Source organism: Fusarium pseudograminearum, chromosome 2, assembly GCF_000303195.2.
Source record: "Fusarium pseudograminearum CS3096 chromosome 2, whole genome shotgun sequence".
NCBI classification, from domain to species: Eukaryota; Fungi; Ascomycota; class Sordariomycetes; order Hypocreales; family Nectriaceae; genus Fusarium; species Fusarium pseudograminearum.
This window is the reverse complement of record NC_031952.1, coordinates 4757084-4782479: the sequence shown is the minus strand read 5'-3', so window position 1 is coordinate 4782479 and position 25396 is coordinate 4757084. Positions and strand designations below refer to the sequence as shown.

At 47.4% G+C, this 25396-nt stretch overlaps 10 protein-coding genes across 10 annotated transcripts; 6 read left to right on the top strand and 4 right to left on the bottom strand.

Annotated features, from left to right (window-relative positions):
* Positions 1 to 1074: 1074 nt before the first annotated feature.
* Positions 1075 to 2746, top strand: FPSE_10445 (uncharacterized protein; the record flags this gene model as incomplete). The annotated part of the gene is made up of 4 exons (XM_009263562.1): positions 1075 to 1341; positions 1396 to 1612; positions 1672 to 2060; positions 2111 to 2746. The coding sequence occupies 4 exons, from the start codon at positions 1075 to 1077 to the stop codon at positions 2744 to 2746; spliced, it is 1509 nt and encodes a 502-aa protein (XP_009261837.1).
* A 1370-nt stretch (positions 2747 to 4116) lies between these two features.
* FPSE_10446 (uncharacterized protein) lies at positions 4117 to 5308 on the top strand (the record flags this gene model as incomplete). The annotated part of the gene is made up of 3 exons (XM_009263563.1): positions 4117 to 4124; positions 4206 to 5029; positions 5151 to 5308. The coding sequence occupies 3 exons, from the start codon at positions 4117 to 4119 to the stop codon at positions 5306 to 5308; spliced, it is 990 nt and encodes a 329-aa protein (XP_009261838.1).
* Positions 5309 to 5626: 318 nt separating this feature from the next.
* Positions 5627 to 7181, bottom strand: FPSE_10447 (uncharacterized protein; the record flags this gene model as incomplete). Its single annotated transcript, XM_009263564.1, has 6 exons — positions 5627 to 5644; positions 5749 to 6268; positions 6317 to 6776; positions 6836 to 6872; positions 6921 to 6946; positions 7001 to 7181. The coding sequence occupies 6 exons, from the start codon at positions 7179 to 7181 to the stop codon at positions 5627 to 5629; spliced, it is 1242 nt and encodes a 413-aa protein (XP_009261839.1).
* A 2293-nt stretch (positions 7182 to 9474) lies between these two features.
* Positions 9475 to 11618, top strand: FPSE_10448 (uncharacterized protein; the record flags this gene model as incomplete). The annotated part of the gene is made up of 4 exons (XM_009263565.1): positions 9475 to 9562; positions 9641 to 10013; positions 10071 to 10473; positions 10524 to 11618. 4 exons carry the CDS (start codon positions 9475 to 9477, stop codon positions 11616 to 11618), a joined length of 1959 nt encoding a protein of 652 aa, XP_009261840.1.
* Positions 11619 to 12588: 970 nt separating this feature from the next.
* FPSE_10449 (uncharacterized protein) lies at positions 12589 to 14289 on the bottom strand (the record flags this gene model as incomplete). Its single annotated transcript, XM_009263566.1, has 4 exons — positions 12589 to 12922; positions 12979 to 13460; positions 13517 to 14103; positions 14157 to 14289. 4 exons carry the CDS (start codon positions 14287 to 14289, stop codon positions 12589 to 12591), a joined length of 1536 nt encoding a protein of 511 aa, XP_009261841.1.
* A 2281-nt stretch (positions 14290 to 16570) lies between these two features.
* Positions 16571 to 17611, bottom strand: FPSE_10450 (uncharacterized protein; the record flags this gene model as incomplete). The annotated part of the gene is made up of 3 exons (XM_009263567.1): positions 16571 to 16788; positions 16909 to 17428; positions 17474 to 17611. 3 exons carry the CDS (start codon positions 17609 to 17611, stop codon positions 16571 to 16573), a joined length of 876 nt encoding a protein of 291 aa, XP_009261842.1.
* Positions 17612 to 19057: 1446 nt separating this feature from the next.
* FPSE_10451 (uncharacterized protein) lies at positions 19058 to 19801 on the top strand (the record flags this gene model as incomplete). Its single annotated transcript, XM_009263568.1, has 2 exons — positions 19058 to 19615; positions 19673 to 19801. 2 exons carry the CDS (start codon positions 19058 to 19060, stop codon positions 19799 to 19801), a joined length of 687 nt encoding a protein of 228 aa, XP_009261843.1.
* A 594-nt stretch (positions 19802 to 20395) lies between these two features.
* Positions 20396 to 21316, top strand: FPSE_10452 (uncharacterized protein; the record flags this gene model as incomplete). Its single annotated transcript, XM_009263569.1, has 1 exon — positions 20396 to 21316. The coding sequence occupies one exon, from the start codon at positions 20396 to 20398 to the stop codon at positions 21314 to 21316; it is 921 nt and encodes a 306-aa protein (XP_009261844.1).
* An 874-nt stretch (positions 21317 to 22190) lies between these two features.
* Positions 22191 to 22784, top strand: FPSE_10453 (uncharacterized protein; the record flags this gene model as incomplete). Its single annotated transcript, XM_009263570.1, has 3 exons — positions 22191 to 22203; positions 22333 to 22715; positions 22764 to 22784. The coding sequence occupies 3 exons, from the start codon at positions 22191 to 22193 to the stop codon at positions 22782 to 22784; spliced, it is 417 nt and encodes a 138-aa protein (XP_009261845.1).
* Positions 22785 to 23213: 429 nt separating this feature from the next.
* FPSE_10454 (uncharacterized protein) lies at positions 23214 to 25092 on the bottom strand (the record flags this gene model as incomplete). Its single annotated transcript, XM_009263571.1, has 3 exons — positions 23214 to 23270; positions 23326 to 23918; positions 24468 to 25092. The coding sequence occupies 3 exons, from the start codon at positions 25090 to 25092 to the stop codon at positions 23214 to 23216; spliced, it is 1275 nt and encodes a 424-aa protein (XP_009261846.1).
* Between the last annotated feature and the right edge of the window lie 304 nt (positions 25093 to 25396).

Sequence of the window (25396 nt, the reverse complement as noted above, 5' to 3'; positions counted from 1 at the left end):
TTGACTCCGTCGTGAATCGATATGGTCTCTGTATCTGACCGTGATACGCAAGCAATGGCATTGTCAAGTTTTGTCAGATATGAAAGGTTTTGGTCTAGTGTCGTGCAATCTGACCATTTGATCCGGGGACGCATCAATGATCGTAAAGTGGAAGGTGACATTGCTAATACGGCCTTATTTGAATGCCAAGTTCCCCTCCAAATCTCCATCTGACTTTACATAACGGCGAGGCTAAGTACCCAATCTCAACTGAGGGATGCCACTATCTTACGTAGAAGCTGAGCTAATATTCCACTTTAAATATCACGTTACCACTGACGCCGTTGAGATTTGCAAGTTCACAAGTAAAAAAAGACAACTAAACAACACAACCGTCAGCATGTGCTGATGATCCCTGGGGCTCGGGTATTGCGGATTCTCCGAATTACGTCAATCATCCGAGATCGATGTGACTTGGCAATCCTACATAATTACAATGCCTGTATGCGCTGTCAAGAACCCGGTCAGATTCACTATCTCCTTCGGACTTGAACAAAACGTCTCTTCTCCTCTTCCTTATTGTAATTTAACACTGGAAAAGTTGAAGACAAAAAATGCCCCGAGTGTGCCACTAACTAGAAGATTTTCCGTCCCGTAGCATATGATCGTGGATCCTCTTGGGCGATGTGACTCGCGATCTGGGTAGCTAGGCGATATATCTGGTTTGGCTTGATGTAGATCCTCCCTACCTCTGCAGGGGAGTGGAGAAATGAATCGGTGCGAGCGCTGGACGATGGAAGATACTATGGTAGGTCACTTGCTGCTGAGATTAGAAAGATGGCAAGGGTATTCACTGCCTGCCCTGTCCCTCGGCCTTCCTCTACAATAGCGAGCCTCGGTTGCAGTAACCGATTCGAGACCAATTCTTACACACCCTTGATCTTACTGTGTGGATGCTGGTACATAATAGCGGCACGAGTCGGTAAGCCTTTTACGTGGGTTAAATATCTTGGTGGCCCATGTGGGAGTCGAAGATCTTTTTCTGGAGGATCTTCCTAGCTTAGGGGAAAGTTCTGTGTGTGGTATCCCTTCATGATGCGTTTCACAATCAAGCTTGCTGCTGCTGTCACAGCATGGGCTGCTACCGCTACATGCGCAGCCACTTCGTTAATTCGAAGTGACATCTCTGGCACATGTTCCGAAGATCTTGGGCAGCTCGGAAAGAAGTTGTCAAAATCAGCCAAGATCTACTGCCCCGGATCGCCCGAGTTCGAAAAGGCTTCTACTCGTTGGTCTGTTCTGGACGCTCCCAAAGTCAACATCGTTGTTGTACCTGGCACTGAGCAAGATGTTGCTACAACGGTATGCATTTATATGAAGGCCTCCAGAATCATATCTAACGAATTTGCCTTTTAGGTCAAGTACGCCAATAAAAAGAGTCTGCCTTTTCTCGCCTTCAACACAGCTCACGGTGCTATTACAACTCTCGGACGAATGGACCATGGCATCGAGATCTACCTGAACCAATTGAACACAGTCGAAGTCGCTGGAGATGGCAAGACTGCTACTATTGGCGGCGGCACGCAGTCTAAGAAGGTCACGGACACTCTTTGGGCAGCCAACAAGCAAACTGGTATGATTCAACGGCTTTTCTCCCATCTTAAGTTTAATTATGGTACTAACCATCAATAGTGACTGGAACCTGCGAGTGCGTTAGCTACATGGGCCCTGGCCTCGGAGGAGGACACGGTTGGCTCCAAGGCCATCACGGCATCGTTGCAGATCAGTGGGTCTCTGTGAATATCGTGCTAGCCGATGGCTCCTTCAAAACCGTCAACAAGGATTCTGATCTTTGGTGGGCCCTCAAAGGTGCCGGTCACAACTTTGGAATTGTAACTTCCGTCACGTCCAAGGTCTATGAGATCCAGCACCGTGACTGGGCCATCGAGACTCTTGTATTCAGCGGCGAACATGTTGAGAAGCTTTACCGCGCTACCAACGAGCATCTGCTGCGCAAACAGCCTGAGGGGCTCATCAGCTGGAGTTACTGGGTGCACGATCCTACTGCTGACCCCGAGAATGTAAGTTTCACCCATGTTGATTCTCTTCTCTTTGCCTCTAACACATTTAGCCAATTATCCTTTTCTGGCTAATCCAGGAGGGGGCCAAGACCATCGACACCAAGATTTCAAAGCCCTTCCATGATCTCAAGCCCCTCGCCATCAGTCCCGACTCTGGTGACTACCGCGATCTGGCTAGGTGGACTCAAATTGACATTGATGCTCCAGCATGCCAGAAGAGTGGTCTCGTAAACCCTCGTTTCCCTCTGTATCTCAAGGAGTTCAACGTCGCCGCCATGAAAGAAGCATGGGATCTCTTTTCTGCCGAGACTGGCCCCGAGTCTCCCTTCAACACTTCCATCTTTATGTTCGAAGCCTACTCCACCCAGGGTGTCCGTGGTACCAAAGCGAAGGATTCCGCCTTTGCCTTCCGTGACGAGAATGTTCTCACTGCTCCTTTGATTACTTACAAGCCGGGTGATGCTGCGCTTGACGAGAAAGCTGCAAAGATTGGAAACGACCTGCGTGATATCCTTCACAAAGAATCTGGTCAGAGGAATATGGGTGTCTATATCAATTACGCTTATGGCAATGAGAAGCCTACTGATTGGTACGGAGGCGAGAAATGGAGACAGGAGCGTCTGCGGAGCTTGAAGAACAAGTATGATCCCAAGGGCAAGTTCAGCTTCTTTGGTCCAATTGCTTAGCCAAAGGTTCGAGTTTAATTTTTGATAATGTCATATCGTTTCAAGAACAAAGTTTAAAATTTTGATGACTGTCAAATGCGACTTAACAGGCACATGATATATATGAATGTTTTACACATTCGATCTTTGCAGAGATATGAGCTTAGCAGTAGCGTGATATATATATTTGTGTCTAGTAAACACCATGGATATTTTATTCTTAGCTTTAGATTGTTCCTGGTGCCATGTCACATGACCGTATAGAAGTCAATGTAGGACGAATGGATTTTCGGTGGATCATCTCAGAGTATCATTGAAGATCTGACATGTCTAATACAAAAATTAAGGATAAGTCGAGACCTGTCGGAAATGCTCCACATCGACTTACTCTATCAGGGGTTTCCCGTTAGTAGCTTTCTATGGCTATAATCGTTGTATTATTTATTCTTCCGCAAGCGGAGTGCTGTGCGAGAGTAAGACAGAAGTAAATGAGCTCAACACACTACAACAATCGGACTCTAGCAGTTTGCCGTATGCCGTTTGTCCGCATAGGGATGCGGCTACTGTGGCTGGAAATATGGGCTTAATAGGTAAGATTGCCATCCAAAAACCAAGTGAGAGCGACTGTTAAGACCCAGAAGACAGGCAAGGCTCTCGGAGTTGACATGCTCCTACAAATGGATTTTGCCGAAAACGCATTGAGCCGCGCGCTTACCTTTGTATTTGAGGGTGTCGAAGACCTATTTTCATCATTGACAAATCCTTTCGAGCCTTTCTAGTATCATGAGAACTTCGAGGATGGGAACTCCATCTGCATCTGTGACATTCATCAGATTAGAGTCACAACAAGGCTGGCGCCTAGACTAGCACACAGCAGACCCCTTGTTTGATCTTGGTGATACAGCAATCGGCTGTCAGTCCTATTTCGGTACATACTGTCAGCAATCCTCCAAGCCATGAACAGGGTCTCCCAGAATGACGTTGGTTATTGGGGGCCGTTTTATGGTCTGTGTGCCACCAAAAGCGAACAAGCTGAAGCAACCCTTGCGCTTCTTTTGGGGGCCATTTTGATATCGAAAAATGTCGAAGCAGTCTTTCTATTTTTGCAACGATGATACCTGCTAGAGAAGTTGAGTTATTTTGACACCTCCTGAAGGCTTGAGTGTCAGCGTAGCATTGGTTCCAATTTTAACAATGGTGAGGCTCTAAGGCAGCCGACATATGATCTACCACCCCTTTCTAATATGCTTGAGAGCTTATATATCAGCGTTACCGCAGACCATATCGGCTTGCTCTCCTTCTACCATACTCTGTTTCTTGGTAAAGTTTGAATGGTCTTGGCGCAGAGTCTCTAAAACAGCAAGAGAAAAGCAGGGGATTTGAACTTCAAAATGGTAAAGTAAGTGCTTTTACTATCCCTAGGCATCTATGCTCTTCCAAATCATCTCTGGATTACCTTGCTAACATCAATGTGTGTTAGCCCGCCACCCAAGAAGACTGGCAAAGCACGTCCAGTTGCTGGTCCCCATCGTCCCCCAGCCGGCCGTCCTGCTCAAAATCCCGTCCAAAGACCTCCCGGTTACCAACAAGTTGCCGCACCAAGACCGGTTGCCGGTCGTCCTGTCGTCGGCAGGCAGCCTGTGCCCAGTCAGGGAATGCAAATGGCACAAATGAGGCGACCGCAACAGCAAGCAGAATCCGGAGGTCCAAAACCTGCCCATGCGATAAAGCCAGGACCGCCCAAAGGACATACTTCGAGACCTCAACACGTTCAGCACGTCCAACATATTCAACATGTCCATCATCAACCAGTCCAGCAGGCTGGACGCGCACCAGCGCCACATCCGGCCGGGGGCCATGCTCACAACAGCGGAAGCTCCTCAAACATGAAATATGTCGCCGGTGGTGTTGTGGGAGGCGCAGCTCTCGGGTTAGGGGCAACTACCATATACAACCAGATGAACAGCTCAACCAACGTTGTCAACCAGGAGCACAACAGTTACTCGTCTGAGAACAACAACTGGCAGTACGACAACTACGAGCAAGATAACCGTTATGTCGATAACAGTAACTACTATGACAACGGTGACTACTACGACAACCATCCATCTGATGATGATGGCAACTATGATAACAACTACGACCCGAATGCTAGGTATGAGAGTGATGGAAATGACGATCAATACGATGGCCACTATACCCAAACACCAGCTCAAGACGTTTCGATGGGCAACAACGGAGGCGAGGAAGAGGGCTGCTGCGGTGACTGTGGATGTAATGACTGTTGCGAGTGTGGAAACTGTTGTGAGTGTGAGAACTGTTGTGAATGTGAGGACTGCTGCGGCTGCTGCGGAAGCGATGAGAATGGAAATGGTGGGTGCGTGGTTATGTAGATTTGTAGGATGATGATTGCGTTTAGTATTAGATAATGTCTGGGGTTTGGTAATGACTTATATCATTTTTGTTTACGAAGAGAACCTTCAACTATCAATTCTTCTGATATCCTATGGAGATGACATGCAGAATAACGCATATAATACCATTGTGGAGGGTAACATATACAAAACAATTTACTGGAAATAAAGGACTAGATAGACTCTGTCTGAGCCAGTGTTGGCATGCAGTAGTAGCATAGGACTAGCTCAAAAAGAAAACTGCGATTCTCGTGTGAACCCTGCTGTCGAAAGTCAAAAAGAAGTGGAAACATCAAAAAATGTCGGTGGAGAGGCTCGAACTCTCGACCTTTGGATTACCCTGGTGTTTAACCAAGTCATATCTCTATGAGACCAACGCTCTAACCAACTGAGCCACACCGACCTGGTTATTTTGATTCAGGCTTAGTACATATACCTGGTCGCAACGACAGTTACTGTAACTCCTCTGCTGCCTCTCGCAACACGCTTATTGAAATGAAGTGAACTATATAAAGCAGTAGGAGTGATAAAACTATCGTTGCGAAATAAATCATTATATAAATTAATGGTACGCAGCGTTACTATTATATCCAAGACAGGGCATCATACACCTGATCTGGCCTCTGGCATCTTGCTTCCATATCGCGCCTCACTAGATGTCCTAGACTCTGTTGTTCCAGTTTCTGCACGATTACACCTTGATGTATCCTCATACGCAACATTGATGTTGGTCGTCCTCATAATACCATTATACGTCATAATCTCCTCCTCCGATCCCGTCGGTGACACGCCTCGGATCTCAGTTCGTTGGTTTCTCGATCCTCGCAAGTCTTTGAGGTGTATGTTCTCATGGTTGTGTGACCGCAAGCCGTGTGTTCCTCGACTGCCGTTCCCATATCGATCGGCATACGGTGTGGCAGAAGCTTCTCCAGTGCTTCCAAAGAGTGCAGGGAACCAGCGGCGGAACAGCGGTCGTAGAGCTGGGATGGATGCGGATATAATAGCAATGTTCGTTTCGACTGCTCCCCATACAGGTAGGACGGTATAAAAAGTATCTTCGCCTGGGGAGGGTCCTTCGACAAGTTGGTGGTGGATGGAGATGACTCTGAGAATCCCAATGATACCAACACTGCACGTTATTAGTCCTGGGCTTTCGGAGAGACGGTAAATTACTTACGAAGTGCCCAAAACAAACACACTCATCACAGCAATCTTGGTTGCCCATCGCATGGTAAGACCCAAAACAATCCAATAGGGCAGAGCGATAACAAGGAAATCCGTCACGATAGTGATGCACGATGCGATGACATGGAACCAGTTGCTAACGCACTTGACCCCCGGCTCTTTACGGAGGGGAAAGTCCCAATTTGCTTCAATCGGCCAGCATTGAAACAAGGCAGTAAAGAAAATGGCAACAGCGTGTAGAGCATTGAAGATATTAAGTGCGTAAATGGCATATCGTATACTTGTTTTGTGGCCGCCGAGTCGGAGAAGGAAGAAGAGGATTGATGCTTTGACGAGGGCTAGGACGGGGTTGTAGAACATCTGTACCAGAAAATTCCACCAAAAGCCAGCAGCGAGGTCGAGGTCTTTCGGTACATCGTAGGCTCTGAATCCCCAGTAATTGAGTTTCATGACTATTAACGACGAGGGTTAGCAAAGTCTATATGGATCGTTTCAGACATTTTTTACTTACACATATACAGAGGTCCAATCATAAGCAAAGCAAAAAACTAAGCATGTCAGTTGGGTGAACGAGCCGGGAGGAGGTCCCTACTCACAAGTGCTCCTAGAATGAGGTAGTCATCTATAAAAAGCAATAAGCATTTGAGATAAGCGTATGCAAGCCGAGATCACTTACCGAGACCCGTCGTCCGTGTGGTCACGCGACTATATATGCGCATCGATACGATTATTATCGACAGACTGGGGAATATGAACAAGGCTGCAAGGCCTTTCTGCTGAAGCGGCGTCGTCGGGAGAGTCGTGGGATTAGGGAATGGTGGTGGCCCCGTTCGAGGGTAAAGACTGGAAAAATCCATTGTGAAACTGAGTTTAAAGTTGCTCAACGCTGAAAGGTAGTACGTTTAAACGTTATATCCCGTTGCTTTTGCTAAAAGCCAAGCGCAGATTCTGACGCGCTGATCCGGAAGGACGTTGCGATCGTTATGCTGATCAGCGGCCTCGGCAGCAGGGGAAACGCCGTTGAAATGCACGACGAAAGCCGGGCAACAGGCTATCTAGATATAACAAGAGGGGTTTCTACAGGCTTATGTACATCGTTGGTAAACTGCCAGTCGCCAATATTCAGGGGGGGGTCCAGCACACGCAGAATCTTCAAGAGAAACCTCATAGCACAATAGGGCTGTATGCTTAAACAGAGTTTGTGACGGATTCAGAGTTTGACTCAACATGGGTTTCATGGTCCGTGAGCAGAAAGCTGAACCACCATCACTCTGTATCAAATGAGAGACATGCTGATGAGTTCGGTTCCTGAGAGACGGCATACATGCGGGGCCGCGTACCAACCCTCGAGTGGAAAGTGATCTCATGTACTCTGTACTGTAAGCAAGATTACACTTTGTTGGTTCTAGAACCAAGGCCTGTCAGTTTCGAGTCCCTCGTCCAAGGCATCGGGGCTTCAGCTCTTTCCGTGCCACACATCCCGCTTTGAGCCGGACTGCAAGATTAGCTGGGGCCGATCGATGCACGACCATCCTGTAGGAATTGCGCATTGTCCGCGGAATAATCGATGCCAGGTTCAGCTGTGTTTCTGATGGTGCATGTTGGTTGTCAAAGGATCAATAGTGGAAACGGAATGTCATTTGGTGGCTTTTGTGCCAACAGACGTTTCTACCGGTGCTTCAGTTGGTGGCTGAAACATATCAACAGCCTTGTCTATCCATATTTGTGCTGATCCTAATAAGCAACAGCGTATCAACAGATATGTTAGACATTTCAATACTGATAGCACATAGTACGGCCTGGGAATTAAGTTTTCTTAGTCTGGGGTTTCGGCGTGAAGTGGGATAGACAATATGGACGGACATCTTCATCGGAGCGATAAGCATAAACGGCTTCCTCGTTTAATCTAACTTTAAGCCACCATCCTCCACTTGTTCTCAAACGGTCAGGATCTACATTTGAGGGCTTTTCATTAGGCTGAATTCCCTTGATAATCTTCAACGCTGGACTACCAATAAAACGCATTAATGGTGTACGTAACATGCAGCCTCCAGGAGACACGGCTGGACCCTGCAATGCCTAACCGAGAAACTTTGTCGGGCCTCCGAGGATCCAGCCACTACCCCAGATCCCTGAACCCTTACCGGGATTGACAGCCAGTCGCAACCCTAAAGGCTGATCCATCGTCCGTCTCAGATAAACAGCCCGTCCCATGATCTTGTCCATAACGAAATTTGTGCACAGCTTCAGCAGAGAGGTTTCCAACTCTAGAAATGGTTCTGGTCAACAGTTTTTGGGAAATGGAGAAGATACCAACTGCGAGGCTTGAAGTGTTGAGATAAATGGTATAAGAGAATCCTAAAAGGAACTGATAATCTCGTCTCTCGTACTCTCGGTACTTAATTAAGGCCGCCTTGTTAGATAATTACCGAATAAGGTTTGCTGCTCGGTCTAGGATCATGAACTCTGTCGGCGTCTGACCCTGCTGCTGAAGAATTTGTCCGTCCGCGGGTGCTAGTCGACTCCCGCTCCAATTAAATTTGTGACCTGTCACATCAACTTAAACAATCCCCGAAGAGCCCAACCCTGCTGCATGTTGGTTGTGGTGCATACATAGTATACGGATGGAAGACAATTCGAAAGGCCAAGCTAATTAAATCGACCATCATTTCCACTATCGATCCACTCGGCTTGCGAGTGCCGTCCTCCCGTCTTGCAGCCGCATACTACTATGTACAATTATTAAGTAACAATGTCGGGGGTTTTGCATCCGATATCTGCACAATGTCCACCCTTCCCCCATCCTAGACTTCACCTTGTCTTCTCTTCTCCACTCGGGTCAGCACCAACCAACAGCCAGCAGCAGGGTTGGTAATCAGCCCATAATCCTAAAGTCTGGATAAGTGCTACCTAATACGTACCAACCACCGGTTCGCCGTACCAACAGATACAACGCCAGCGGGAGGATTCTAATAGTTCAAAGGCTAGTGTTATATGCATAGTATATAGTCAGCATAGTAAGACATGTGGCTTAAGTCGATCTCCCCCCTTTCTTCTCCATCCCCATTACTCTGCACTCCCGTTCCATTCTTGATGCAGTGTCATCTTTTGTCTCGTCCCTGCAGCCTGTAAACCTTCTTTCATACGAGAATGCAAGGCTCTCGCCTTTCGTGGCTGCTTGCCGCCCTTGTCCCCTTTGCCCTTGGTCAGACAATTGACGTCGACGGCGAGGCCGTTCGTAAGTGACATCACCTGCTGATCCTCTCTTCCCCATTTTCATTTCAACGAACCATCGCTAATCTGAAACCTGTGACAGCTGCTGACGAGAGCAATGTTGCCCCTGCATGGGCGAGTCCATTGACTGCAGCTTCAAAGAACTCCAACGGCCCTCAATTGACTGACGCTGTGCTCGCCAATCTCACCGATCTGAACTTGAGTGACATTGAGCTCTTCTACTTTGCCGACACCAAGACTGCCAGCAAACGGCACGCTGTTTCGGACTCAAAGTGCAAAGTCTTCCCTGGCGATAAGAAATTCCCCTCCAAGATCATCTGGAAGGTCCTCGACCTTCTTACTGGAGGTGCACTTATCAGCACTGTTCCTCTCGGTTCAGCTTGCTACAAGGGAGAGCACTATGATGCGGAAAAATGTGAATTTCTTAAAGACAATTGGCATAACTCCACCACTCAGTGAGTTCAAGTCTCGGTGTGCGCCACCTTGATGCATTATTGACTGACGCGTTCAAGTATCGATGATCCTACCTCGGTCATGTCGCCTCTCTTTGAGGGCGCCACTTGTGAGCCCAGCAATGCCGAATCTGGCTCCAAGTGCACCATCGGTGGCTTCCCATTGTACGCTGTCAAGGCCACCAATGCTGCTCAGATCCAGCTCGCCGTCAACTTTGCCCGCAGCCTGAACCTTCGACTTGTCGTACACAACACCGGTCATGACTTCCTTGGCAAGAGCACTGGTGCTGGTGCTCTTAGCATCTGGACTCATAACTTGAAAGACATCAAGTTCACAAAGAACTATCGTGGTGCCAGTAGCTATACTGGTCCTGCGTTCAAGATCGGCGCCGGTATCCAGGTCAAGGACTTGTATGAGGCTGCTGACCGTGAAGGCTACACTGCTGTTGGTGGAGAATGTCGCGTAAGTCCCGCCTAAACATGTTTTTGTTACGTTTATTGACAGTATATCAGGATGTTGGTGTGGCCGGTGGTTACCTTCCGGGAGGTGGTCACTCCCCTATCAGCCCTATCGCTGGTCTTGCCGCCGACCAGCTTCTGAGTGTTGACATTGTCACACCCGATGGTCGTTTCGTGACTGCTGACGAGAAGCAAAACACCGACCTCTTCTGGGCCATTCGTGGCGGTGGTGCTGCTACATGGGGTGTTGCTGTCTCCATGACTGTCCGTGTTTACCCTAAGATGTCCTTCGCTGGTATGACTTGGAGTGTCAACACCAAGGACGTCGGCATCTCAGAAGAGGCTCTCTTCAAGGCGCTCGAGGCCTACTGGCGTCGCTTCCCCGAGTACTCTGACAAGAAGAGCTACGGCTACAGCTTCCTCTTCCCTGCTGGCAACGGCAGCTACCTCTGGACTATGAACCCTTGGATGATCCCCAACATCTCCATTGCTGAATTCAAAAAGATGGTTCAGCCTCTTCTTGATGAGTGGAAGGAGCTTGGTGTTGACCCCAAGCCCGAGTTCTTCCAGCACGATAGCTTCTATCCCGCCTGGAAGAAGCACTTCCCTGCAGAGAACGTTGGCAACTACAACGGCCGCTCTGGTTCTCGTCTCATCCCCCGTAAGAATTGGGACGACCCTAAGCTTCTTGACAAGACTATCAAGACTCTCAAGAGTATCCTCTCTGAAGATGGTGTCTTGATCATCTACAACATCAACGCCAAGCAGACAAAGGATACTCCTCCTAACTCTGCTAACCCTGCTTGGCGCGACGCCAACATGTTTGTCATCACAGCCCTCAACTGGGACATCAACGGCCCCGAGGAGGAGATTGCTGAGGTAAACAACAAGATCACTTTTGACATCATGGAGCGTCTCAAGGCTGTTACCCCCGGTGGTGGCGGCTACGGTAACGAGGGTGACGTGATGGACCCTGACTTTGGTCAATCTTTCTTTGGATCCAACTACGAGAAGCTGTATCAGCTGAAGCAAAAGATTGATCCTTACGGTGTCTTTTATGCTCCTACAGCTGTTGGCAGCGAGGACTGGTACATCACTGGCCAGCCAGCTTACGTGACCAAGCAGACTGGTCGACTCTGTCGCAAATAGACTATGTAGAATACACTCTATCTGTTACGCGTGTGTCTAAACTAGATATGTTAGCTGGAAATGATACGCCGGTGTTCATTCTGCACCAGTTGTAAAATAAGTGTCTGGAAATTACAAACACAACTCAGAGTCTCATTTGAAGCTTCCGGTAATGAATCACGAATGAACTCCATGCCTTGTTTCGGTGAATCTTGTTGGGAAGTATTTAGCTAATTCTACTCGCAAGCGCTGTGAACAATCATATGTTTGACTAGGTGCTACACTCCTGTGGGTCTGAGTAACAACAGTGTCGTTTGCGGTTGGGTTTCTCGTCATATTCAGAACCTTGTGCGACGATGCCAACAGGAGGTAGCTCGGGACTTCACGACCTTAATTCACCAAGGCCCCGAGTGCATGGTCACAGATGATTCACCCGCTAGATTGCAGTCACTAACAACTCACTTTATGACACTTACAACTGTCCAAATCTCTCTTCTCTCTACATCTACGGAGCAAATCACTTACAGACACAAACACAGCCGAAATCCCAAGTACCGGATCAAACCCATATTCTATCAGGAAGCTTCGAACAACCGGACACCATGCTTACAGAAACGATACAACCGGACCACGCAATGTGGAGATGCAATGGTAGAACTCTTGATAAAATTTGTGGACAAGACACAGACATCAATGAGATGGATGGCTCAACATGCAAGAAGAGGCGAGCTGTCGACGATTTGGCCCTCAGTTACGGACCAAAAATCATCGGAGAGCTTTACAGCATCAATAGCCAAGGCAAGGAGAAGTGGAAATACTACATGCCCAGGCCTTTCAAGACGTGACCACAAGGCGCAATACGGCCGAGGGGTGGAGTGGGAGGACACATATCAAAGACGTTGTCAATAAAAAGATTTTTTTTTTCAATAATAGTATCAATTGAGAGGGAGATTCATTAAATGCTTATCTACTTTGCTCATAATTCAGATCACTAATCCAAGTGCTTGACATCTGCCTTCTCCATCACTTTAGTCGAGTTGTCCGTCTCATACAAGCCTTCAGGTGCATCACCAAAGACTACAGAGATCTCCTCGAGTGTGCGTCCCTTGGTCTCTGGGTAGAAGAAGAAGATGACGAGGCCGTATGAAACGAGAAGAGCCACATATACAATGTAGTATTTCCAGCCGATAGCCGCCAGTGCAATTGGGTTGACGAACACGTTGAAGATGAGAGCGGAAATCATGATCATCCATAGCGCAGACATACCGCGACTGCGAAGCTGGAAGGGCCACAACTCGAGGGGGTATGCGACTTGCAGCGGAGTACTATTTGTCTCGTTAGTAACATGATCCAAGTCAGATTTGAGAACAGGATGTCTTACATAGCAACACCGTAACCGGCATTGAAGAGGAAGATGAAGGGAATCATGGTAATTCCGACAGACTTGGAACCAGTGCTTGCGAAGCTTCCAGACAAAGCCGTAATCAGAATGAAGCTGACAAGCATGATTGCACAAGACAGCAAGAGAAGAGGGCGTCTTCCCCAGCGTTCAACAGACATGGCACCAGTGCATGCGGCGATCAAACTCCAGATCTGCAGACATCCATTGATGAGAGTCTGGTCAGTGACACTGGTAATGCCAACGGTGCTGAGGACGGTAGAGAGATAGTAGCTGACGACTCCGTTGCCGACCCATTGGCAGTAGATGGCGAGGGTAAGAGTGATGAAGAATCGTCGGCGATGAGCCTTGGTGGATACGAGGGTCATGTATGAGGTGGACTTCGTTGCTTGCTTTTCGGATTCAATAGCTGTAGTGATTTCGTGAAGTTCAAAGTCGACTAGAGGATGGTTCAACTCGCCGCCCTATTCAAATAGATTAGATATGTCACTGAGTAATGTCGACAAGTGTAGAAGCTTACAGCATGTAACTTGGCCAGGATTCGGCGGGCCTCTTCTTCCCGACCGATAGACACAAGCCATCTGGGGCTTTCCTCAATCATGATCAAAGCGGGAAGTCCCACAAGGGGCAAAGCAATCTGAAGAATGGTGGGAATCCTCCATGCCCAGTCATCGTAGTTTCTTGTGCCGTAAGAAGCCCAAGACGCGATGATGCCACCAACGAAGTAGTTACAGTTCATCAAAGCCGAGACAACACTTCGCTGGCTGGGGTAAGCGATCTCAGTAATGAGCAGAGGCACTGCGGTCGCAAACATGCCGGTTGGTAGACCAAGGATAAAACGACCCGCAATCCATTGAGCTCTTGACTGGGCACCGGTTTGGAGGCCAACGCCAAGTGCGAGTGGAATGAAGGCAAGAAGGATCGGAAGACGACGGCCATATTTGTTGGCAAGCCATGAGCTGGGTGGGCAAGCAGCAATAAAGCCGATAAAGTATGAACAGTTGATGAAGCCTGACCATTCACCAGTAGGGTTTCCCATGAAAGTGTTCCATTGAGGGAAAGACTGTAGTGAGTTAAGCAGACTACCGTCGTATCCAATGGCAGACTCTGTTATTCTTGGTCAGTAAAAGAAGTAAACATAACGGTGTATAGTTACGCACGGAAGCAGACAAGGCCAAGAATCAACCCATTGAGCCTCGCCAAGTGGCTCTGCTTGTACCAGGGTATAGTCGGGTTTGGCAAAACTGCCATAATCCCTCCCAACGAGGGCTGGGGCGTTTTGTCTACAGCCATGGCTCCAAAATATAAGGTTGGAAGTTAGTGTGAGATCTGAGTGTCCTCGCAAAGGCAACGGCTCAAAACAAAGTGCGATCAACGCCCATTATAAACTGACAGACGGGACCCAGATTAAATCGCCGCTGTCACTCGAAAGAGAGCTTAGATCGTAACATCGCGGGGTCTCCAGTTTCTACATAGTTCCCCCAGGTTGTGGGATGATAGTGAGAGGGCGACAGGGGAGAAAGAGGAGGCAACTGAGACTAGATGTTACGCAGCTCCACTTAGCTGAAGGAACAGATCAAGAAAACGACCGTTCGGGATCCTTGGACCCCGCAAATTACTCTTCTCCATGTTTGCGAACTTGTTTGCCGAAAGCCCCTGCCTACATGTTCAAAGCGCTTTTGGTCTTACGAGTCATTAGTATGCAACGCCACGACTCAAGTGTTGCCTCTTTTTGGTCTCTCGTCAAGTCTTTGGCGTCGGTAATCATACCCAAACTTCGGCTGAGATTCGGATAACTTGAAGTGAAATTACTTGATTGGTTTAACAAAGTTGTCTCTTGATTTCGGCAGTTGGACATAACCGTACATGCAGTCACACTAAACCCCTGATGAGCAACATTGCGTCAAAGTAAACCAGCACGTCCAAACGAAAACTCTCGCATTATCGATTGATCTCTTTTCCCCCTGTTCTTCGATCTTTATGTCTTTGCCTGTTTGTTCATCATGTCAGGCCCTGATAGTTCACCTTTAACAGCAGACGTAAATCTTCACATTCCGCTCCCACGGACTCGGGAAGTTCTTCTAGATCCGTCATGGTCCTCGGGCTCGAAAGTGGAAACTCGTCAAACAGGGCCCACGCCGTAAATGAAACGGGCTTCCCGGTCTTGATTGTGCCCATTGTGCTCCCCATCCATTAGTGCCATTGCTCACACGTTTTTCCCCAACCCCAACGCCGAATTCAATGGTAAACTAGCGCGTCTACCCCGGTCTAGAACAAACATAAGGCCGCGAATAATGCCGAGAGTGGGTTAAGTTCCCCAGAACTTGATCAGATGATCGATACAACTTGCAAGAAAAAAGTTCTGAGACAGTTACGTGAGAATTTGATCAGCTATTGCAGTGAAGAACTGGTAATCTTGCATCCTTTCGGGGTGCAATTCTGTAAAGCCCACATCGCTCTGCCCGGTCCTGGGTCTTAGTCCGATGTTTTATAGGAACTCACTGTTTACCGTGCACTCCAATTAATTCCCCGCATTATGAGTTTGATCGTTCCAGGTTCACGTAAGACCATGAGGGGTAAAAGGGCAGGCGACTTCAATGGGGTTTAACCAACGTACATTAGTGGTTGAGCTGCGCGGAAAGATATCAGTGTCAGCGCCACTTAATACTTGAGGATAACTATTGCCCGGTTGACTAGTTCATAGGATAACTGTTACCCGGTTGACTAGTTCATAGGATAACTGTTACCCGGTTGACTAGTTCATAGGATAACTATTACCCGGTTGACTAATTCAGCAGTCATCTCAAACAACAAATAACTATTAGTTGGACAATCGGATATACGGTGATATAGAAGATACTGGGCTAGACATTGCTTGGCCTCTTTAGTCTCGAGGCACTGTCTTGTTGGTTCTCTTATTTCTTGTCGTGTCCAAATAATCCCTCCGATCTCTGGGCTATATACGATGACCAGTCTTATAACATTTGGCTATCCCAGCGATACGGTTGTCTTGGCACATCGTCATCGAGAACTGTGCTCAAACAAGGATATTAAAAAAGACCCGCCCAATATCAGGATACCTTGCACCAAGGTCTCGATAACTCGACAAGGTCGTCAGTAGTAAGCGTCAGCATCAGACCAAGGTGGTCGTCCTGTATCTTCGTCTTGTTTCACTGTCAATTCTCCAAGACACATGTTGTACGCAAGATGCCATTGTTCTCGGTCAATACTCATGATTGTCATTCATCAGTAACGATATTCGTTACAGTTCTTCTCTGCAAGAATAATAGTTACTCTGCAACTGTCACCTGTCCAAGGCTCCGAGTACGAATCACAGTAAAGTAAAATCTCATTCTCATACAATAATGGTATTATATCTCTGGCATTATTGACATTACTAGTAAATAAACAATGACCTTCCTACCAGGAAAGGGAGCAAGAACTCAAACTCATAACTATAACTTGACTTATGACATCCTTTAAAACACCTTGTCTGCCTAGTACATGTTTTGCAAAGCCTTTGGCGGGCCGGTTTTTCTTTATCGTCTGCAACACAACTACCAGTTTGAGACATTCACATATCGTTGGTTATAATACTCCTAATGTACTGTACAGCGGGTTGGGTTTCCGACCACGAGTACCACGACTGGCGAAAGATCAACACAGCCTCCTCTCGCGATCCAGGAGTATACATGGACGGCACATCGTAAGCATAGAGGTTTGGGTTCAGGACACCCGGCCAGAAATGCGGGTTATCTTCCTTGACCTTTTTGTACAACTGCAGGATCTGGGCTCGAAGCTGGGTAATGAGATCCAGTTACTTTTCTTGAGCGACGACGTCTGGTCGGCTGAGGAGTATGTTGCTCATAGCTTCTTCCTGCAGGTGGTCCTATCTAGCTTCTCCAGACGCACCGGGGTTCCTCAGCACGAACGCATGAAGGCTGTCCAAGTCCTGCATCAAGCGGATCTTGATGAGTGTCAGGGCCACAGTGAAAGAGACATCATGATAGTGAGTCTTCTCAAAGACGGGCTCCAATGCATCCTGGTCATGCAAATCGAGGAATGGCAGGCTTGTGTCGTTCCATGTATAATGTTCGTCAGGCACGACCGCATACCGTTTGATAAAGTCGTATGCCTGTTGATCATTGCCGAGTCGTAGATGCAGTGCAGGGACATAGGACCGAACGCCCTGGTTGTCACCTCTGCAAACGCGGATCATGTCAAGGGCATGGTCAAGAGCGGCTTGAACAGCTTCTCCAGTGCGAACGTTGAGTATGGCAGACATCAGATCAAAACGAGCCGATATGTAAGGGCGAGTGCTCTTAAAGTACCAAAATTGGCCTGCTGCGGTGTCAAAGGGGTTTTCGCCACCTGTATCTTCGCCCGGCTCGGCGCGTAACTTGGCCTCTTCGGCTGCCAGTTTGTCTCTCTGCTGTTTGATAGGGACACATTGTACCCTGTGTCTAGGTCAGTCTACCTTTTGGTGAGGCTTGCCACAGTACTTGACGACTTGGCAGGCGCCGCAGCGTAGGAGGTTGGGTGACTGGAAACTAACTCGACATCCAGATGCCAGGCTGCAATGGTTGTAGGGAAGTCCAAGATTCATGCGAGGCATTTTTGTGAGTAGATTATTGTTCAATTGATGATATTGTGGTGAAAGAATGACGGTGTTGGCTCTTGTGTTGTAGCTGTACGTAGTTACCAAGACATGTCAACATGAATTGCGGGTTGACAAAGTGTCCAAAAATAAAGTTCTACTTATTCTTATCTTATCTTGTATGCATTCCCCACTGTCTCCTCCGTCGTTGTCGTGCACATGCTCCAGGCCAGCCTCTTCCTTAATCTAAGGATGTTGACAACACTATAAGGTACATACTTGGGCAACCTCGTTACAGCTACTATATTACTAAAGTTATATCGATCACCATAGAATATTATCGTTTCTGCTGACTTGCACAGCTAGTATAAAAATGGTTCTGCCAGGTGTTGAGAGGACAGAGACATCGTACATACCTGCTATTTTCTAGGTCCTCTCAACATGTTCGTTAGTCTTTCAGGCACACAAAGGTCTGTTAGACACTGATAGGCTACAGATGTACCGGGAAACAGCAATATGTCAATCGCTAGACCAAGCCTGAAGTACGGCAGTTCCAATTCCAGACATTCATGAAGGCTGCTTATAGAGCCTAGTCGAGTCATGACCCTTTGTGATTGGCCTTTTTTACGCCAGTGTCACACCTAACGGTTGGTGCAAAGGCAAATGGGCACCTCCTTAACTCTTCACGATCACGATCACGTTCTCGTTTCTCAATCTCGTTGCACCGCATCTTGGCTCGTGCGTCCACTCCTTATATTTCCGCATCTTTCTAGAGCTGACTTGGGCTTCTCGGGCATCCCAGCAGGTTACACACCAACGTGTAACTCTCATCCATGGGGCCTTTCATAATTTGAGAGATCAAAGAACCGCGTGTCTCTCTTCCTCTTATCAGATGATGCGCGACCAACTTCCGACATCCGACGATCACCATAAACCCAGACTATTCGGTCGTCGATCCCGGATGTCTTCTCCACAACTCGGAGCGGTGCTTGGACGAAAACGGAGGGTCTAACCTTGAATATGGTTAGTCTTTTCTCAATCTTGACATGACAGTTATGACACGAGTTGGCCAATCTCCATAAAAGTGTGGGCTATCCAAGTTGATGAGCCAAAACTTGCTAGCTGCCATCAACTACTAATCAAACTATGTAGTATTGAGAAATCCAACGGAGCATGCCGTAAGGATCAGCGCACCTTTGTTTCTAGTTCGACAAGCTATTAGCGGGTCACCCACAACGGAGGATTACTAGAGCGACCGAAACTAGAACCTGTTTAGGTAGGCTTGCGAACTGTTCATTTCTGGAGATAATGGCTAGTGTTTTATCGTTGTAGATCCCCTAGATGTCGTTTGTATAAGAGTCCCGTTTCGAAACATGAACGAGGAAACAATACAACACAACATATCATCCTAATCACCTGCCTTTTACTTTCTACAACCGTCATTCAACCACTATAACATTTACAATGCGTTTCCAGATGATCCCCCTTCTTGCTGTCGCCAGCTGCGCGACTGTCAACGCAAGCCCCGTCCAGCATGAGCCTCGTGCAGCAGGATGCAGCTCATACACCATCATCAACACCAGAGGGACTGGTGAGGTGCAGGGCGCCTCATCCGGTTTCCGAACAATGAACTCTCGAATCACTTCACAAGTCTCTGGCGGAAAGATTTACAACACTGTATACCCTGCCGACTTCAGCCAGAACTCAGCATCGGGAACCCGTGACATCGTCAGAAAGGTCAACAGCGTCCTGTCGTCCAACCCCAGCGAGTGCTTCATCCTCGAAGGCTACTCTCAGGGTGCTGCCGCTACCGTCAACGCCCTGTCGCAGCTGACTGGTAGCGCCAAGGATGCCGTCAAAGGTGTCTTCCTCATCGGTAACCCTCTACACAAGAGAGGTCTTGAGTGCAACGTGGACAACAAGGGTGGTGACACTACCAAGAACGTCAGCGGAATTTCAGCTTTCGGAGGTGGTGGTATTCCTCAGGACTGGGTCTCAAAGACTCTTGATGTCTGTATCTATGTAAGTAAACCCCAAAGACTACCTCTCCCCTTTGGATTCCTTTACTAACCTAACCAGGGTGATGGCGTTTGCGATACCACCCATGGCTCCGGTATCAACGGGCCTCATCTGCAATATCCTAGGGATTCGTCCACTCAGGATCTTGGAACTAAATATGTTGTGAAGCAGCTGACTGGCTCCAACTAGAACCATTCAAGATGATTGGATCACGATATTGAGTCCCTTGCGACTTGAAGATATAGTTTTACATAGTGTACTTAATAAATACTTCGCCATACATGATACGTTTGTTTAAGAATAAAGGCTGTGCGCATGACGTAGTGCCGCGCAGACATATATCCCAGATGTTGGAAACCCAATTGTCAACAGCCATAGACAACAACTTGCTCTCACGAATCAAGAATGATCCTGCAAACCGTGAACATACAATCCACTCTCCTTCTCTGGGCAAGATACAAACCAGAACACTATCTTTAATCCTTATACATGAGTGTTCCAAAGCAGTGCAGTCTTCAATAGCAAGGTACCTTGAATACCAAATGCTTGCCACTTTTAAGCTACCGAGGCATCTAGAGGAAGTTTATCCACCGATACAGCTACTAAAGAATTAACGCGTCCTTATTGGTTGCACTGCTTTCTTATCACCTTGCCACAATTAGTCTAGTGTCGGTATCACGAACCATCCGACGGCAGTTTCGTTGACCCCAATCCCGAGCTACCTAGGTTTCACTTCAGTTACACTTCAATCCTTCACAACACAACCGCATTACTCCAGCCAAAATGGCATCCGTCAATTTCTCCCCCGATACCGACATCCCCAGTCTCAATGGCAAAGTCATCCTCATCACTGGAGGAAACTCGGGACTGGGCCTGGAAAGCACGCGTCAACTCCTGAAACACGACCCTGCCAAGATTTTCCTCGCATGCCGCTCCAAAGCAAAATACGAACAAGCCATCGCCGAGCTGCAAGAGCAAGGCTCAAAGACCGACGCCGTATCTTTCCTTTCCCTGAATCTTGCCTCACTTGAGAGCATCAAATCTGCTGTCAAAGAATTCCAGCAGGAATCCACTCGCCTAGACGTTCTCCTCAACAATGCCGGTATCATGATGACGCCCGAAGGCCTCACTGAGGAAGGATATGAGATCCAGATTGGTACCAACCACATGGGTCACGCGTTCCTCACTCATCTTTTACTCCCTGTTCTCGAGGAGACGACTAAGATCAACCCTGATGTGAGAGTTATCTGCCTCGCCTCAATGGGCGAAGCCATGGCACCCAAGAACCCTTATCAGTTCGAGCAATTCAAAACCACCATGTCCAACTTTTCAACCTCAGCCCGCTACTATATCTCAAAGCTCGCCAACGTTCATTACGCTGCAGCCCTTGCCGAGCGACATCCCAGCTTGAAGATCATCAGCATTCACCCCGGAATTGTGCAGACGAACCTGACTGGTCCAGCTGTCAGCAACAGTCTCATCATGGGAACCCTCACTCGACTGTTCTTCAGTGTAGCCGGCGTCAACTCAAGCAAAGGTGCTCTGAATCAGCTGTGGGCTCTCTCTGATCCCAAGGCTGAGAGTGGTGTTTTCTATCACCCTGTTGGCGTCACGGGTAAGGGAAGCAAGTTGAGCCAAGACAAGGATGCTAGGGAAAGCCTTTGGGAATGGACACAGAAGGAGATCAAGCAACACCTGTCTTAATGGCATTCTCTCTTCGGGGCGGTTGGCACATCGGGGTTGGAAGTTACATGAACGACGCGTTTTAATTGAGCTAAGGTCTACTTGTTTTACTTGTTACTATTTGATCAGATACTACTATTTCAATTTGTTTATTTATGGTTACCATTCTGCAATGAGATCTCTTTCTGTTCCTCTCTACGCGTTCAAAGGCAATGGGTATCGTACGTACCAGCCAGACTTCAGGACAATGACTCACTCTCTGGTCTACGTTTCGGCGCATGCTAACGCTGGAAGCAAAGAGGCGCTCTTCTGAAAGCCATATTACTCAACCGCAAGTGTGAAGATCCTGGGCAGGTAAAGTCAAAGACGAACAAAGGGCTGAGATGACAATGCTCTGCCACAAAGGACATAATAGCGAGCTACCAGGATATTGTTTTGACAAAAGAAACCACACCAATTTCCACGTCAAGCAACACAAAGCAGTATCTGCTAGCACCACGGCTGTGGATTCTCCTTCAAATCCATGGCTTGATAAAAAATGGATATTGCCAATGGCACAAAGATATCATCCTGAACCATGGCTTTATCACACGTTTCATCCCAAGATGATGTATCAAGAAATAATTCTGAAGTTGAGTCAGAGACATGAGTTTCTTTAATCTTTATCACACAAGAAAGAAAGTAATGCCTGGTCTCTTTGTAACTTTAACAGATGCAATCGTCCCAAGTAGAAGATCCAAAGTCATTGCAATTACCTATAAGATCTGGACATTCCATTCCTCTCTGACTCATTTCTATTAAGTTCACTCATCAGCTCAAGAATCTCAGACTTTGAGCCCGTACACAAGCAACTAACACACGTTTCAACTCAAACATTCACCAAGACATCGTCAACATGGCTGGTCGCAGTAAGTCAGTCACACTACGGTCATTCATCATATTAACATCGTGTTAGACCGTACTGCCTAATTCTATGGGCCTGGTCAAGGTATGTTCTCAACTTTCCAACATTCATAACTCCACGCTGACAATCTTAGGACCTCGCCCTTACATGCCCTTCGCCGGTTCTAATGACAGCGATGTCGAGATAACCTCACACTACGTCAATCACGACGACAACACCGTTGACATATGGGTTACATGGTGCAATGGCTCGCAGGAGATGTTGTGCAGTGAGTACGACGTCCAGACCGTGAAGCCCAACATTGTCTACGAATACTGGCGCAAGGTCGGTGGACGTGATCACGCCACCGAGCTTGACAAGCACCACGTCTTCAACATTCTGGATGAAAACAGAAAGTCATATCGCGTTCAATGGACCGGGTTTGATGAAGATGGGGCAACCTGGGAGGTCAAGTCCAAGGTCAAACGAATTTGTCCTCGAGCTGAACTTGACTGGAAGTACCGCAAGGAGTGGGCTGTAGGCACTCTCATAAACGTGAACTAGAATACTGCTGACATTTTTCAGGCACTAGAGACTCGGCGTTAAGTATATCGATCCTCGTACACCGGGGAGTCCTTGATAGATGGAAGGGGGGCACGATTGTGGTTTTGAAATGGCGGAGCATACATGATGCGGGAGGCAGGCGTTTTATTCATTGTGCCATAAAAAACATGGATCTCGTTGGGAAAGTATTGCGGTTTCTCTTTGTTTCTTTTTGTTTCTCATCTTTGCTTGCCAAGTCTTTCAGCCATGAGGCTCTATCTCAAGCCATCTATTGTAACAACAAGCTTATCTTTCTAGCGAATGATGCATCTTCTATATGACAAATGTGAATCTCTCTTTGTGTGAACCGTAGAGTTATAGGACTGTTTCATTTTGACTTGTGTGTCATGAGCTACCATTTCGTATAAATGTATTCGTCGTCTACACGAGACATCTCCCCAAACACCAAGATCCTTAATATGCGACATTAACTTAGTCTCCAAGCTTCGCGGTAAGTTCTTTGCCACTGAGTCGGCCGAGCTGTTGTAACTAGGACCCAAAAGTAGCACAAGCACACTTATTCTGCTAACTACTCCAACCGAACCTTGGAACTCCTTGCTCTCTTTTCGAGCTCAATAACACTCTCAGATGTTCCTCGGATGAGACCTTCATCCGCATCATGCTGACAAGCCAGAAGCACCAGTGCCGAAGACTTCCAAAGAGGCACCTTTTGCTTTCTGGTATTACCAACTATCGTGGCGACAGCAAATAACAATGAAGCCAGCTCTACCAGCCCTGGCCCGACTAACCAATACCAATGCACAGCAACAAATATCTCCGTGTCGATTCTAACCCCTGTTGCTAATTGTATATTTGGCCCGTATCGTATGTAGTCTGTCATACTGCTCGCCATATTGTCGAAAGCGTGGGAGATGTTCACCTTGCCGCCAAGTGCAGCGCCTAATCCATGTCTCATATTGCCATACGCCCCTTCTACAAACTCCAGCTGAAAGGTCGGCGACTGTAGAAAGTCTTTTAAGGCCATTTCGGCACCCCAGTCAACGTACATTTCAGGTATGCCAGCTTTGGTAGGAGAGCTGACGAGGCGTTGCATCTCAAAGTTACGAGTTTCATTCCACTCAAGATCGACTGTCTGGGTGTTGTTGAAGAAAAAGACGCTTCCATTTGCTCTAGCTTCTGTATATTCATAAGCAGCGTAACTGAGAGTGCATTCCGTAATGTCGATAACCAAAGGTAAATAAGCATCATCTCGCCCTGTTCGATAAATTGCGAATCTCGCCAGGTTGGTGGTGCGTCTGTAAGTGTCCTCATTTTCGATAAAAACAGTCGTGTTGGATCGGAATGATGTCAGAGATAACGGGAAGTTCTGATGGATTGACAAGATTATACCTCCTGGCGTAGTTATGTTGCATATTCTATTTGCATATGGTGGTTGTATTGGATATGTTGGTAGGTCCGATGTAACCGGTTTGCCAGTGTCTTCATCATCATATACACAGGAAGACTTCGAGTTTAATGTCGACAGAGTGACATTCTCGCAAACACTCTTGAATCCAAGTGATACGCAACGATCTTTCCATAAGCAAACGCCGCTACAATTAAATAGAGGAGCAGTATCAATAGCATAAAGCCCTTTTATCATAGCTGCTTGCATATATGGATCAGGGGGCCATTCTATAAAACAGAGACATTAGGATGCTCTCTAACCTCCAGACATTTACTCACCGCCGTTATCACCCCTATACAGGCTCCTGTTGTAGGAATGGGCGAACCCAAATGTAGCGTTCTTATCAGTAGTATTTACTGACCGAGGCTCTAAGCTGATAACCTCCTGGGCCATTGGAGCGAATCCTAGTCGAAGGATTGTGATGAGCGCACCAATAGTGGCCATATTGCAGGATACGTTAAGGAGAAACAGCATTGATCCGTATGGACCTCTGCTGGCTTCATCGAATCTGTGAACGTTGTAAAGTTGGCGGGGTTTGAGTTTGAGATAGAGCCATTTGAGTTGGCCTATGAAGGCGCTGACGTTGTGCATCATAGCTGCCGTACAAGCTGTTGAAAGGATGGCGATCGTTGCATTGATCGATATTGGAAATGGCCATTTCGAAACAGGTTCATCCTGCATGGTCCAAAAGATCACGACCATTCCTATGAAAAGGACGAAGCTGGCAGATGCTGATAGTATCTCAAGACCCCATCCGTACTGGGAGAAGATTCCGCATTGGTCAGATGCTTTACTCTCTTTAGTTTTTTGGTTCAATGTGGGCTCTGTTGGTTCTGTTTCGATGTCACGCATTGGTGCCAACTTGTATGAGTGTAGTGGTGGCTTTGGATGAGTTTCTGGCATGATCGCAGCGGGCTTGCTTGCAACACTAGGTTTGTTTGAGTATGTGATGGACGACAGGATGGGCTATGGGCATCGGTTATATACATGCCATGTGTTCATTGAGTCATCGCATATTGCACTGGTCAGCATAAAACTGATTTATTAATAGAAAGGTTGCACAGGTGGCTGGAGTACTTGCTGCTGGCCGAGCTTGACAATCAGGCTGCACAATAACGATGTGCTTCATGCCGGTAAACATTGAGGGACAAACTGACTTAAAAGGTGTTCGGATCTTAATTACAGACAGGACGCTTAAGGAGCTAAG